The following is a 15715-nucleotide window of genomic DNA, read 5'->3' as shown; positions in this document are numbered from 1 at the left end:
TGGTAATGGCAAAGGCCCAACTATGTTGACTCAGGGTAACACCTCATACTTTGCTCAGGAATGACCACAGCTGTCTCTTTAGAGAAGAGGAAAGGTGACGGATGACAATTCATGCTAATACACATTGAGGAAACAAGCAGAGAGAACTGAAGTCACCAGTTTGTCGGCATTATGACAGCTCTCTCACGACATCACGTATCTCAGTAGCCAAGACAAGGTGGGACCCAGGGTGCATTCTGGTACCCGTGGTGTGTGTGTTTGTGACTTATTTCTGGTTTGCTTTTTATGTGGTTGTGTAAACATGGGCTTAGCTGATAAGAGAAAAGGGAGGGTAAGGTAAGGTATAAGAAAGTAAATACTTCTCAGTTACAGTCGGAAATCATCAATCAATTCATAACCAGTTTCATAACGCCAGATTATGAAACAGTCCATCAGCATTTCATAACATTTTGAAAAAGGACCAAAAAAAATAAAAAATCTGTTTCCCCATCAAATTGTTGTTGATATTTCAATTCAGAACAAATTCATCAAGTAAAAATATATATATTTTACTAGAGACTATGAGGATGGTATCAAAATCGAATCAAATCAAAGTTTATTGGATACAGGTGTAAACAGTAGTGAAACGCTTACTCGCTAACTCTCCTCGACAATTAAGTACAATATCAATATCAATCAAGAATCATATGCTAAATAAAAGGTCAAAAATAACAAGTAGTAAAAAAACCTGAAGGTGAAAAAAGCAATTAAAAACTATTTGAGATGTATTATATTCAGTAGGATTTATAAAATATGCTATGTGAAATTATGATGACTGTAATACAAGTAGTAAATTGAGAACTTCGTTTCTCTGTATACATCAATGATGTCGCTCTTGCTGCTGGTGATTCTCTGATCCACCTCTACGCAGACGACACCATTCTGGTTGCTTCTGGCCCATCTTTGGAAACTGTGTTAACTAACCTCCAACTGCTCTTAAATGCAAGTAAAACTAAATTCATGCTCTTCAACCGATCGCTGCCCGCACCAGCCCGCCCGTCTAGCATGACTAATCTGGACGGTATGTGGACAACTACAAATACCTAGATGTCTGGTTAGACTGTAAACTCTCCTTCCTGACTCACATTAAGAATCTACAATCCAAAATTAAATCTAGAATCGACTTCCTATTTCGCAACAAAGCATCCTTCACTCATGCTGCCAAACATACCCTCTAAAACTGACTATCCTACCGATCCTCGACTTCTGCGATGTCATTTACAAAATAGCCCCCAACACTCTACTCAGCAAACTGGATGCAGTCTATCACAGTGCCATCCGTTTTGTCACCAAAGCCATACTATGTATTATACTACCCACCATTGCGACCTGTATGCTCTCGTTGGCTAGCCCTCGCTTCATATTCGTCGCCAAACCCACTGGCTCCAGGTCATCTATAAGTCTTTGCTAGGTTAAGCCCCGCCTTATCGCAGCTCACTGGTCACCATAGCAGCACCCACCCGTAAGCTAACTCCTACTTTGGCCGCCTTCCAGTTCTCTGCTACCAATGACTGGAATGAATTGCAAAAATCACTGAAGCTGGAGACATATCTCCCTCACTAACTTTAAGCATCAGCTGTCAGAGCAGCTTACTGAGCATTGCTCCTGTACATAGCCCATCTGTAAATAGCCCACCCAACTACCTCATCCCCTTGTTATTTTTTGTTGTTGCTCCTTTGCACCCCAGTATCTCTACTTGCACATTCATCTTCTGCACATCTATCACTCCAGTGTTTAATTGCTAAATTGTAATTATTTCGCCACTATGGCCTATTTATTGCATTACCTCCCTAATCTTACTACATTTGCACACACTGTATATAGACTTTTCTATTGTGTTATTGACTGTACATTTGTTTATCCCATGTGTAACTCTGTGTTGTTTGTGTCTCACTGCTTTGCTTTATCTTGACCAGGTCGCAGTTGTAAATGAGAACTTGTTCTCAATTGGCCTACCTGGTTAAATAAAGGTGGAAAAAAATTGAAAAAAAGTATCATACATAAAGTTATAATGATAATAATAATAATGCAAGGTAACACAACAAATAGCAAGAGGGGTGATACAATCTATTTCATTGACAAAAGGATACAGCAGGTGTAGAAAACAGTTGTTTAGTGGAGATATTCTATATTTGGTCCAAAGTGCAAGGGATATGCAAGAGGCACTCCCTGACAAAACAAACCAGAATTTTCATGAGCATTCGTGAGACTGACTGATGCATGCGTGCATACATGAGGCGAGCCCGCACGCCAATGTACACCATAGCTAGAAGCGTTCCCACCCACATCAACTTTGATACACATCTGAAGACTGCATGAGGGCACAGGTGAATGTGAACTTCCATAACCTACAGATGTAGGATCTTAACTTGAACTATATTGGTCACAGCAAAAATAATCTGTAGTTATTAGCTGGCCAAAAGTAGGCTACATGAAAAGTGCAATAGTGTTAATGTAACAGTGTGTTGGTGTGTATTTTCAGTGAATTTATGTAAATCAAAGTTCATCTGCATTTCCTATGGTGCAGGAAAATTCTCAGCAACAAAAGTGATCAAATGAAGATACACTTGTAGGATGAGATGACTTATTAAAATTTCAGACAACTCCTGCTGAGAAACTGATGGTTGAGGTTGTCTGATTCATTTTTCCAGGTACAGCAGCTGCTCTTGACTTTTGATTTCAACCTGCTCGTTTCTCCTACCGCCCATAGTTTCTTGTCAAGAGATTCCTACCTCCTATGGTTCCAATCGACACTTATGGCACTAGATACAATAGTGACATCTACTGGACAATAACGTTGGAAAATGTACACAAATGAAGAAAAAAAATCATATTTGATTATTTATTTGGATAAATATTCAACTGTCGACCACATGGACATCAACAGCATGCGAGAAAGGGGGGCAGTCCATTAAGCATTGACAGTACAACAAGAAAAAAAGCGAGCGAAAACAGAAGAGTTGAAAGGAATAGGCACACAGAGGTTCAGCTGAATATGGTTTCATACACTACAGAGTTCCCAAACTGGCAGTGGTTTTATTTGTCCCCCCCCCCAAAGCTCTGAGCAAAAAGAAAAAAAATAATATTTTTTTTTTTATAGACTGTACAAACACCATGAAAAAAGCTCCAAGAGGTTTTTAATAAGAAGGTTTGTTAGGTTTGAATGTTTTAGTCAAACATTCTTGCGGTCATCAGACTACCATATAATATCTGCCCCCGAATCTAGTGACGCATTACAGTATACAACATGAACAATCTGAAGTAAAATACAGACATAATAGGGCGATGAGAAATAGTACAAAAGGCGTAGAGAAAATGTAACAGAGAAGATGTAGAGACTTGGGATAGACAGCAAAAATACAACTGTGGCTTTAATGCACATCAACGCAGCGATACATTATTTATAACAACCTGGAAGCACCAGGTGAGATATCCATGCGAATTACAGTCAAGTTGTGGTTAGCTTCGGTCACTGTTTGTGCTCTAATTCTAGATCCAGTTGTTCTACAACTTCTTGCATTTGAGTCACTGACGGCATTTTAAAACAGACATTCACATATTTGTTGGTTAGCTGTCTCCTTTGTTCATTGTTGCATATAAAGGTTCCCTATGAAAAAGCATATTTGATTACAAGTGCAATACAAGTGATATTTTAGCCACTTCATGTCAACAACTAGAGGACAAGGGACAAACTATAAAATAGTGAGCAATTTTAATTTTTATTTCAAAAAAATGTAATATATTTGAATTGTAACACTTAAAAATAGTACACTGACGGTTTTACTGCAATGAAAACATACATAAATATAACTATGTACAAAACTCACAAAATACAAATTACTTCTGTACCCAAGTTGAGAACATCTTAAATGCCAGTATGGTTATCAGATATACACCATTTTAAACTTTCTTCTGTTGTTCCAAGTCCTTATCACCAAAATAAACAAAGGCTCTCCCGCGTTAAGTTGTTCGACCTGTTTGTTGTCAATAAAGATCATCTTTTGGAATGCTATGGGTTGAAGTCGTTTTCGAGCCAAACGACCATGAACTGTGTTTACACTAAACTACTAAGTACCATTAGAACACAGCTCAATAGATATTCTCTATAGCTTTACCTCAAAGTGATGCTCCAAAGCCTTTGCATAATTTCCCCCAGTAGTTTTGAAAGAAGTGATCACTAGCCAAAACGGGTCATTGAAGATTGTACACAATTGTGTACAAAGTCATCGTACAATATGTTACGAATTTTTAAGTGCTTAAGATCTAGGACTGCATCTTTAAGGCTTGTGCAACTGGGGCATCAATGCTTTCTGTGGCTCCCGAGGGCCCAATATGATTGTAGAACAGGGAGAACTAACACATTGCATTCCATACTGCATGTGCCCATCTATTACAAGACTTTGGGCTTTTGCCATCATTTGGCTGGCTCTCTTTCCTCTGTGTATTACAGTATCTACACACAGCTTTTCCTTCTACCATGTTGAAATTATAGAAACGCAGAGATTCAAATAGTGGTCCTTTTAACACGTCTTGACTGCAGTGTGTGTGAGCGTTTTCCTATTAGATGGATATGAATTTGTACATATTGGTCAATGATAACCCTGTACTATAAGCAGCGCCTTACTGTACCCAAAATCCCCATTCTGAGAAGTTTGTCCTGAACTCAATACTGACAAGTGCTTCACGCGAAGAGACGACAGACTAAAACTGTTGTTCAGAACAAAACAAAGAAGCACCACAGCACAGTGATATCCACTAACAAGTACAGAGGATGAATTAGACACATTGAAACAAATGAGTTCAACATCATCTGGAAATTAAAAAAGTGCGTTGTTGATTTCTCAGAATAACTTCCTACCAAAAACATTATCCATGACATGCAAGTAAGAAGCACTCTTCCCCAAGTTTTCACAGACAAAGCTAATTAACGTCTGGTTTGCCTTACTTGGCACAATGCAAACTCACTTACACACAATGAAGAATAAGGTAAGTTCTTAGGCTTCAAGCTCCCACCAAGTCGATGGCTTTCTACTGCAACCTTGTTTGCGTCCAAAATGGCACCTAATTCCCTATGTAGTGCACTACGTTTGTCGGCCAAAAGTTGTGCACTACATAGGGAATAGGCGATTTTGGAGGAAGTGAAAAGGACGTGTTCCTTGTTAAGTGCACATAATGACTCAACAGCCTTTCTGTAGAACAGGCTCAAAACTACGGGATTATTATCAGTAAAACGGCATGTCATTGTTCCTAAGGCATCGGTTCTTGGTTAGCTGTGCTTTTCCCCTGCATGTCTTGAACAGGCCCGCCTTGTGTGAAGACTGTATTGCACATCGATAAGGTCCACAGGAATATCCCTCCCCATTCCCTTCAAGTCTGCTTCGATCAAAGTTATCCATAACCACAGAGCTCAGATCAGATTACGCTCCCCAAGCCCTAACCTTCACTATTAGGGGTGGGAAACATAAACTGACACTAGATTAGTGTCTAGGGGTAACTTCGTACTAATGACTACCCGAGTCCACCTGTTTAGGCCCAGCGGCCGCTGGACACGAAGCTGCGGCTGAAGGAGTAGCTGGTCTCTGAGTTCTTCTGTTTCCCCCAGGCTCCGAAGGGAACCACGATAATGGTGCTGTTGTCCTCTGAGCCGTACTGAAGCGCCTGCGAGAGGAGAGACACCGCCACCAATAATGAACATTTGTCTCAATGTTTAACTGTTTTTTTTAAATAGCCAGGAGACATTTGACAATCCATTGAGATGATTATACAGTGCCATGGAGTTCCTTTGAACTCATTAATTTGCTAGGCTTACATTACATATCTCTGCTTCAACAACTTCAAAAATCACTACTGCTCTTTGGGATAGATGTTACCCCTACACCCGAAGTCAGTGTTTCCTAAACTCAGTCCTTGGTACCCCAAGGGGTGCACGTTTTGGTTTCTGCCCTAGCATTACACAGCTGATTCAAATAACCAACTAATCATCAAGCTTTGATCATTTCAATCAGCTGTGGGCATAAAACAAAACGTGCACCCCTTGGGGTCCGGAGGACTGAGTTTGGGAAAAGCTGCCCTAGGGGCTGTGGTGGCTCAAAGTGACCACCCTACCTGCTCTGAGATCCTCTGGGCGGCCTCTTTGGGGTCGTGGCACTGGTTGATGACATCACAGATCTCCTGGCTGTTCATGATGAAGTTGATGCCGTCTGTGGTCAGTGCCAGGAACGAGTCATGGACGTGATGCAGCTAGAAAAAAATTCAGTTAATACCTTATTGTCAGACGTCTACAGACAGACCATGACACAAGCCAGAGACTAAGCCAGACAGGCTCCAGTGATAAAGAGGAAACACATTTGCCCTTCGGAGGTTAATCTGTCATTGTTCTGAGCACCCACAGGCTGAAGACGTGATAAACCCTGCCAAGATGATCCAAACACCTCGGGGGGCCAAAATGACCCAAACACCTCGGGGGGCCAAAATGACCCAAACACCTCGGGGGCCAAAATGACCCAAACACCTCGGGGGGCCAAAATGACCCAAACACCTCGGGGGGCCAAAATGACCCAAACACCTCGGGGGCCAAAATGACCCAAACACCTCGGGGGGCCAAAATGACCCAAACACCTCGGGGGGGCCAAAATGACCCAAACACCTCGGGGGACAAAATGACCCAAACTGAGTGACAGACACTGGCTAATTCCAACCTATTCCCCATACAGTGGACCAATTTTGTCCAGCCCTGTGTGGATCTGGTCAAAATGAATGCACTATATTAGGTTCTGGTAGAGCTGGGCGATATGGACAAAAACCCATATAATGATAAATGTACTGAATTTTCACGATAACAATAAATTGAATGATAAGTTTATAACAATGTGCACTAGTTACTTTTTTACATTACCCTTAAAACTACAACTACTACTTTCAATGTTGTGGCCATCACTGTCCCGTTAGCAATAGCCCATATTAGCAGAGTTATTTTATTTCAAACGTCATATTCCTCTAGTAACGGCTACTTATCGTTATTATCAATATCAGTAACATGTCCTCCAGAAATGGTCGGTATCGATAATTGTCGGTTTTTCTTCCCAGCTCTAGGTCCAGGTCAAAAGTAGTGCACTTTATAGGGAATAGAGTGTAATTTGAGATGTATACACTCTGATACTGCACAGTAGATCATTTCTCTGAGGTGGTGACGGCAGACACTCACTGATATTCTCTTGGTCTCTGGCTCAGCGATCACCCCGGTGCTCTTGAGGTCAAAGTCCCCGATGGCGCGTGTCATGGCTAACCTGCCGTTGACGTGGGGCTGCCCCAGACTGTTCCAGGTCACCCAGCCACCGCTTTTCTTTATCCTGGAGGTAGAGACAGACACAAGTGGTTTCAAAGCATGGGAGAGGGCTCTTAAATGACTTACGTAGAATTGTTAAAACTTATAGTAAGAGCTTAATCCATAGTACTTAGCACATTTCTATTAGTGTCTGATGTGATGGATAAAGCATGCCTCCTGTGACTCCAAACCTTACAGCTACCAACAAATGAATATCAGATCAAGTCTTTCTCGAGCCTGGATATCTGCCGTACCTCTCCTTCTCGTCCTTCCTCTCGGGGGTGTGGTCCGAGGTGAGTTTGAGGGCCTTGGCCTTGCGGCAGAGCATGGCGCGGCTGTCCCCCACGCTGCCCACCACCAGCTCTATACCGTCCCTCAGCAGGGCCACCGTGGCCGTGGAGCCAGCGCTCACCACTACAACACCAGGAAGTAGAGGGAAACACGTCAGGGGGGGAAACACATCTGAAGACCACACACACACACACACAACTGTAAGGCCAGACACATACAGCTAACAATCAACACACAGAGCTGACAATCATATTATGGTAAACTTGTTTCTCAAAACACACAATGAATTATTCAGATACATGCTCAAAATGTATTCTCACACATTCACAGCATAGGTGGCACGTGACAAACACTCACGAGTCATACTCCACAACATGAGAACAGAATGGAGGGGGAGGTTACTAGTCTAAACAAAAAGGATGGCTGGAGAGAGAGAGTCAGACAGACATGCATGTCACACTGTTTTAGGGTTACAGAAACAGAATGAGAGCAACTACAATACGGTCAGTGGAACTTTGGATCTCTGACCAGTGGTGTCATACAAAAATGTCAGAGTTACAATGAGTGACCTAATATACAGTCCTATATACAGTGTACTGGCCCATGGCAGAATACTGAAAGCAGCAGTGACAGAAGTTAATCCTTTAGAATCAGATAGCGCTTATCAGGACTATCACCATGGTGATCAAATCTATAGGTGAGAGCTCTAGGCTAATGCCTCTTTCAATAATTAAGTGTATAACACTTCAAATTTCACGACTAAGTTTCTATGTGTCATGTTTTGTACACATGGTGATTTGTGTTTTGTTCCCTCTTGGGTGTCCTTAGCAACCATTTGCATGGTAACAGCCTACAGTTTCTGATTTTACAATGATCCTTATACAGCTGTTCAAATCAACTTGTGTGAGAGAAATAGAAAAGGAGAGAGGAGAGAGAGAGAGAAAGATGAGGAACCTTCCAGTAGTCCAGGATAGGACCCGCTGGACTCTCCATTATCTAGCCCCCCTTCTCCTTCCAAAAAGGTGCCTGGTGCCTCCAGCTCTTAGCTGGCTCCGCTGCTGTCGTAAATAACATGCACACACACACACACAGGGCATATTGGGACATTTCACGCCGTCTGTGGCCGACATTTTGGCCACACACTCAAGCTAAACTAATTGACTGTCACCATCTTGGCGGTTAAACTAGGCCTTTCTCAGAGAAAACGGTCGACATTCTATGATTGCTAACATCTGGGTCTCCAAGCGACCTTTACAAAAGAAAATGGCTGCCAAAGGAACTGAAGGTAAACTTGATCCAGTATCTTGGAAGGGTGCATGCACTACAAGTGGACAACCCTGATTGTTATCTGCAGGGCATCCAGTGGAGTTTTTTGTTTAGAATGCTTGTCTGCCACATGCATGTCCTAACCTGTGCTTTGCAGTCTGAGAAAGGTGACCCTGGGTATTAATGTTTAGCTTTCACAGCACTGAAGGCAGTGACTGAAAATTCCCGTTAGCTCCATTTAGGATCGGTTAAGTCATCAAAGCTCTTGGAAGAGCAGTCACATTGATAAGTTAGGCTATTCATTAATATTTCAACACAAGCTAATCTAAAGACTTTAGCTTCAAAACTAGGTTAAGTTTAACATAAAAACAAAAACTCTGTGCGGTCTACGTACATTGTCAGTACAGAGACAGTCTATCTACATTCCCTGACGTGTAACATCACAGACGGAACCTACCATGAGGGAAGAAGTGGAGGTGTCTTGCCAAGTCTTTGTCCAGTTCAAGGAATGCTTTAGTAAGAACAACTTCCAGATTGTCCTCCTCTGCTACAAGATCCCTGAAATAACACCAAAACACATTCAATCAATTCAATGGTCTCAGCCTGACCTCTTAAGAGATTTTGCAAGTATAAAAATGATAAAAACTAAATAGCATTTTTTCTCCAGTCCATTCAACACACATTAGGCCCTAAACTGATCCTACAGGCCGATGCCCTGACTAAACACAGATCATAAAACCCAGCCAGATGACTTACTTAATGTACTTCTCCATGTACTTGTCGCAAAAGTCTGCCGCCTCAGGCCCTCCGTGGCCGTCGAACACGGCAAAGTAGAGGATATTGTCTGTCATCTGGGAGACCTGGAAGCGGTCCTCGTTCTCCCGCCGGTGGCCGATGAGCGAGGCGCAGCCCACCTTGGACAGGCTGACCTTGGGGATGGGCTTGCCGTACTTGATGGAGGGCGACAGGTTGATGGGCTCGTCAATGCGGTTGTCCCAGATGCCGAACGAGTCCCAGGTGGTGGGCTTGCCACTGCTGTCCGGGTCGAAGCGCGTGTTGCTGGCCCGCAGCAGGCCCAGGTGGAGAGGCCGTTGGAGGGGGAGGTCATCCTGCAGGGGTAGGACACTCACTAGGGCTGTCTGGAGGAAACCCCTCTGTCGCATGGCCTGAGTCCCCCCCAACCGGGCCAGGTGGATGAGAGCGAAGGCTGACATGGTCACCAACAGCAGCAGACGACTCCTCGCGGGGAGAGATATCCTCTGGCCAACAACACAGGTTACCCTAGAGCAGAGGTTTCTGGACTGCAAATAGGCTAACAATTGGGGAAGAAGGATCGATAGCTATTAGATTGAATGTCAAGTCAACAAGAGCTCCTAGATAGGTGCTGTAAATTGAATAGAAGAGTTGGACTAGGCCTTGGAAACGTCAGCCAGTTTTCCTAGGCCTGCTGTGTTTTGCCAGCTGCAGAGTGGCTGAGTTCCAATAGATGTCATGGGAATGGATGGTGGCTGGATTGATATTTCTATGTTTGTTGATGCAGGATACTCAATCTCTCTCTGTCTATCTTCCTGTGTCTCTCGACTCCATACAACAGAAAATGCATGTGAAATAGCCTACTTAATTAAATCAAATGTTCTTCTCTATTCCATATGTAGGCCTAGCCACATCTTAAGATTGGTTACTTGGAACTTTATAGTGCAGTTTTAAGACCTCGGTCATCATTGGTCTAACATGCCAAGCTGTAAGTGTCAGGATGCTTCACTTGCTGTGTTGCCTACATTTCTTCTTTGTCACACCTGTCCTGAAGCATTCTGAAAATTTGTCAGAATCAGTTGATAAGATAATGCAGTTATCACTTATCGGTAACTGGTGCAGCTAAAGAACATGAACACTAGACAAGAGTCAACAGCGGTTGTTATTTTATTACAGCTGAATAAATAAATATCTAATTATTCAAAATATTTCAAAAGGCTCATTAACAGGCATGCACAAAAGTATACATAGATTGACAAAAATAAATAATGATTGACAATGTTTATGTTAGTCCATTACTGCAGCGTATTTTTCTAATGTCAACACAAACTTGACAAACGCGCATGACGCAACACCATATCCCATAATGAACAAGCTAGCTTGCTAACTAGCAACTAAACAAGCTACTGCTCGGCTAGTTAGATAGCTGCTGTGCAGAATGTTAACTAATGGTTTCGCAAACGACCCCTGTTTATTTCATCACACTAACGTTAAATAGTAAGGATAGACGATAAAGTATTCCTAATTTGACACTATTTTTTAGCTCATTTAATAGGTAGCGCTATGCTAACAGCAGCTAGCAAAATAATCCATGACTTGCGCAGCCTATCTCCCGCCCTTCGACAACAATCACATTTCTTCGGTATTTCTCTGCAGAAAATGTTGTATTCTTACCTTTAACTCTTTACAACGTCTTCGAATATGTTGCAAAAGCTGCACAGTGTACAGTTAAATGAATCAAAAGTGTCCGTGTGTTGAGTGCCGAACGCTATCAAACAAGAAGAGGAACTGAGCCTGTCACCCGCGCAGCGCGAATCAGCATGCTGGAAATATTTACGCCTCCCTCCCACCTTGTTGGCACTAGTTACCACAGCCACAAAGTCATTGGCTAAAATTCATGAAAACAGAAAATAGCTTTTTGGTCTTAATTTAAGGTTATGGTTAGGTATGAGGTCAGCAGTTAGGGTAAGGTTTAAAGTCAGATTTTACGAAGATAAATTGTAGAAATAGTTGGGGTTTAGACCAGGGGCGGAAATCCCAGGGGGGACACGACCCCCCCATCCTTGGAAAAATATGATTTGTCCCCCCCAATATGTCACTGAAACATAACTATGTAATTTACATAATATTAATAATACGCAATGAAAGCAATTGTGCTGATTATAGACACTTAATAGCGCGTTTTTAAGTTTCAAAAGATTGCGACCCCCCCACCCTTTGCCTCACAATGTTTTGATCCACTGCCAGTTCCTTAGTTGGCAAGGTAACAGAGGGGTCGTATCTACTGTCTGAAAGGCACTCAATGAACTTAACTGAAGTGAGGTTAATCCAGTCAATCGCGCACACACACTAGCTGAATATGCAGAGCTAGCGCGCAAATATTAACTATTAAGCTAGCTAGTACCTATTCCATTTATGTGGCCTCGTCAAAGATGGAATCTTTGCTATCGTCAATTTATTCCAAGATCAGCATGCAGATGATGTAAGTTAGTGCTTCAAAGTCCCTGCGATAAGGTTAGCGATAAACTGAAGTCCAAACTGAACAGAACTACATTCTCTTCTACCATTGTCTTAAATATATTTAATGGTCTCGTTGCAAAAGCTAAATTGTAGCAAGGGAACTTTTATTTATTTATTTTATTTCACCTTTATTTAACCCGGGTAGCAAAGATTATAGCAAACACCATTGAAACGGAATTGGTGCTCGCTAGCTTTGCAAATTCAGCTATTGTTGGAAGCCAGCCAATATGAAACAAACTATTAAAATTACAAAAGGTTGCAGCATATGTTGTGTAAATGGTGAACTCATACAGCTGTCAACTCTTGTCATTTTAATCCGTTTCACATTTGCTAGCTACCTTTTAGATCGAAGCCCAAATAGAATGATAGAAGCCCATCTCCTACTGTAAATAACCTACACACTGTGTGTGTGTGTGTGTAGCCAGCCAGCCAGCCAGGTAGAAAAATGGCAGAAAAATAAAAGACGGACATCAGAGTATTTTTCAGTACACCAAAACGCAAAGTAAGAACCCTAGTAGCCTAATATCTCAAAGACTAGTTGATAAAATGTTCATAAGAAAGAAATGAAATTCTAATGGAAATGTTTCACAATGATGTCATTAGGCAGAGCAGGCAACAGATGGCACACAAACAGCAGAGTTGGGGACAGATATGCAGGGACAGACTGGCAGAGACAGGGAGTCTCAGGTAAGTTTGTTGAGTCTTTGTTTGGCAACATTATGAAAGGTTCTCCATTTTTTTGACTTGTAAAATAGGAACATCATTGGAAAATGCCATGGATACCCCCACTCTCAACTTAAACTGGTGACTGAACTAAGATCTGTTAAAGGCAATGGTATTGCTGTTGTGATTAGTTGTGTAGTTTTGGGTACCGGTAGTTAGGAGTACGGCAAACACCTTATTTCTTTGGTTCCTCAATATACATTTACCATATTACAATGTAGGCTATGTGTTACAGCACTACTTTTGGTGTCCTCCTCAGGAATTGCTCTTGAGAAAATGTAATGTAATTGTCCCCTCCAAAGTTGATATCAGATTTTCGCCCTTGGTTTAGACATAATGTGGCGTTCTGCATTAGCATCGAACAGCCCCCGTGATATGCAACTTTTCAGGAAAGTTAGAAACCAATATACTCAGGCAGTTAGAAAAGCCAAGGCTAGCTCTTTCAAGCAGAAATTTGCTTCCTGTAACACAAACTCAATAAAGTTCTGGGACACTGTAAAGTCCATGGAGAATAATAACACCTCCTCCCAGCTGCCCACTGCACTGAGGATAGGAAACTCTGTCACCACCGATATATCCACTATAATTGAGAATTTCAAGAAGCATTTTTCTACGGCTGGCCTTGCTTTCCACCTGGCTACCTCTACCGCGGTCAACAGCACTGCACCCCCCACAGCTCCTCGCCCAAGCCTTCCCCATTTCTCCTCCCAAATCCAGTCAGCTGATGTTCTGAAAGAGCTGCAAAATCTGGACCCCTACAAATCAGCCGGGCTAGACAATCTGGACCCTTTCTTTCTAAAATTATCTGCCGAAATTGTTGCAACCCCTATTACTAGCCTGTTCAAACTCTCTTTCGTGTCGTCTGAGATTCCCAAAGATTGGAAAGCAGCTGCGGTCATCCCCCTCTTCAAAGGGGGGGACACTCTTGACCCAAACTGCTACAGACCTATATCTATCCTACCCTGCCTTTCTAAGGTCTTCGAAAGCCAAGTCAACAAACAGATTACCGACCATTTCGAATCCCACCGCACCTTCTCCGCTATGCAATCTGGTTTCCGAGCTGGTCATGGGTGCACCTCATCAAGGTCCTAAACGATATCGTAACCGCCATCGATAAGAAACAATACTGTGCTGCCGTATTCATTGACCTGGCCAAGGCTTTCGACTCTGTCAATCACCGCATCCTCATCGGCAGACTCAGTAGCCTTGGTTTCTCAAATGATTGCCTCGCCTGGTTCTCCAACTACTTCTCTGATAGAGTTCAATGTGTCAAATCGGATGGCCTGTTGTCCGGGCCTCTGGCAGTCTCTATGGGGGTGCCACAGGGTTCAATTCTTGGGCCAACTCTTTTCTCTGTATACATCAATGATGTCGCTCTTGCTGCTGGTGAGTCTCTGATCCACCTCTACGCAGACGATACCATTCTGTATACTTCTGGCCCTTCTTTGTACACTGTGTTAACAATCCACCAGACGAGCTTCAATGCCATACAACTCTCCTTCCGTGGCCTCCAACTGCTCTTAAATACAAGTAAAAGTAAATACATGCTCTTCAACCGATCACTGCCTGCACCTGCCCGCCCGTCCAGCATCACTACTCTGGACGGTTCTGACTTAGAATATGTGGACAACTACAAATACCTAGGTGTCTGGTTAGACTGTAAACTCTCCTTCCAGACTCACATCAAACATCTCCAATCCAAAGTTAAATCTAGAATTGGCTTCCTATTTCGCAACAAAGCATGCTATACTCATGCTGCCAAACATACCCTTGTAAAACTGACCATCCTACCGATCCTCGACTCCAATAGCAAGCTAACAACGTTTAAGTCTAATCTTTGCACCACAGATAAAACAATGAGACAGATATTTCACTGGATTTTTAAATGTGAAGAATCCGCTTGGCGTTTTTACTCTATCAAATATGGTAGTGAGAGGAAGCCCACTGGCGTGCATTGGGAGAAGGAACGAGATGGATTTTGGCCTACATTCTGTACATTATCTCATCGATTAAACATTTGATCTCAATACAGTTTTCTGTTCCCAAAATTAGAATATGTTATGAACCGAGTGGACTAAGGTTTGTAGACTTTAATCTTTGCAAAGATTTTAAAAATCGCGTTGTTTAGAAGGAGTGCAAAGGCTAATTGAGTTATCACGCACGCGCACTTCAGAGTAGTTGTTCCCTAACAGAAATATGCAGATGATGCTAGCTCGTGCTTGGCCCCCTCCTTGCTTGTTCTGCCCATTATGGCTCATTTGTTCCCATTGGAAACGGCAGGCTGTGGTCTATCTTGGTTTAGTTAGACAAATCTTTGTTTGCGCTCTCTCCCTCGGAGAAGGAACAGTCGCCAGTGCGCCGAAATATACTTTTTGGAGACGACTCCAAAATGACTTTGGAAAACCACTTTGACTCCGGCTCCTAAAGTGCCACCTTACACATAACTGCTGGTTTTAGGCAGCACTAAAAAGGCAGGGCAGGCCAGGGCTCATGTTTGGAGTATTCATTGCAGCAGGTCAAAAGACTCGGGGCTGAGATAAAATCAAAGCCCGGGTTTGGTGACGTCAACGGTTTAGACATAATTATGACTTCATGGATGTGGTTACTAGTGACGACCCTCGGAGGCTCGGACCCCTCGTTCTGTGCTGCTGATTGGCCAAAGAATGATAAACGAAATTAATGAAAGCCAATCATACTTTATCGATCAGATAGCTGAGCGTTCCTCAGATAAGGTAATTGGGGCCAATCAACGCAAACTGTTTACATTTTCATTATGGGGTCCAATCAATTATGCAGTGC

General features: G+C 42.6%; 1 protein-coding gene across 1 annotated transcript; it reads right to left on the bottom strand.

The window, feature by feature from the left end:
• Positions 1–3739: 3739 nt before the first annotated feature.
• LOC106610284 (protein phosphatase 1K, mitochondrial) lies at positions 3740–11522 on the bottom strand. The gene is made up of 7 exons (XM_014209556.2): positions 11348–11522; positions 9677–10232; positions 9378–9478; positions 7618–7777; positions 7244–7388; positions 6145–6279; positions 3740–5697 (listed from the first exon to the last, which is right to left on the bottom strand). The coding sequence occupies exons 2-7, from the start codon at positions 10132–10134 to the stop codon at positions 5566–5568; spliced, it is 1131 nt and encodes a 376-aa protein (XP_014065031.1). The 5' UTR covers positions 10135–10232; positions 11348–11522; the 3' UTR covers positions 3740–5565.
• Between the last annotated feature and the right edge of the window lie 4193 nt (positions 11523–15715).

This window comes from Salmo salar, chromosome ssa08 (genome assembly GCF_905237065.1).
Source record: "Salmo salar chromosome ssa08, Ssal_v3.1, whole genome shotgun sequence".
In the NCBI taxonomy this organism is placed as follows: domain Eukaryota; kingdom Metazoa; phylum Chordata; class Actinopteri; order Salmoniformes; family Salmonidae; genus Salmo; species Salmo salar.
The sequence above is the reverse complement of the archived record's forward strand: the minus strand, read 5'-3'. Positions and strand labels throughout refer to the sequence as shown.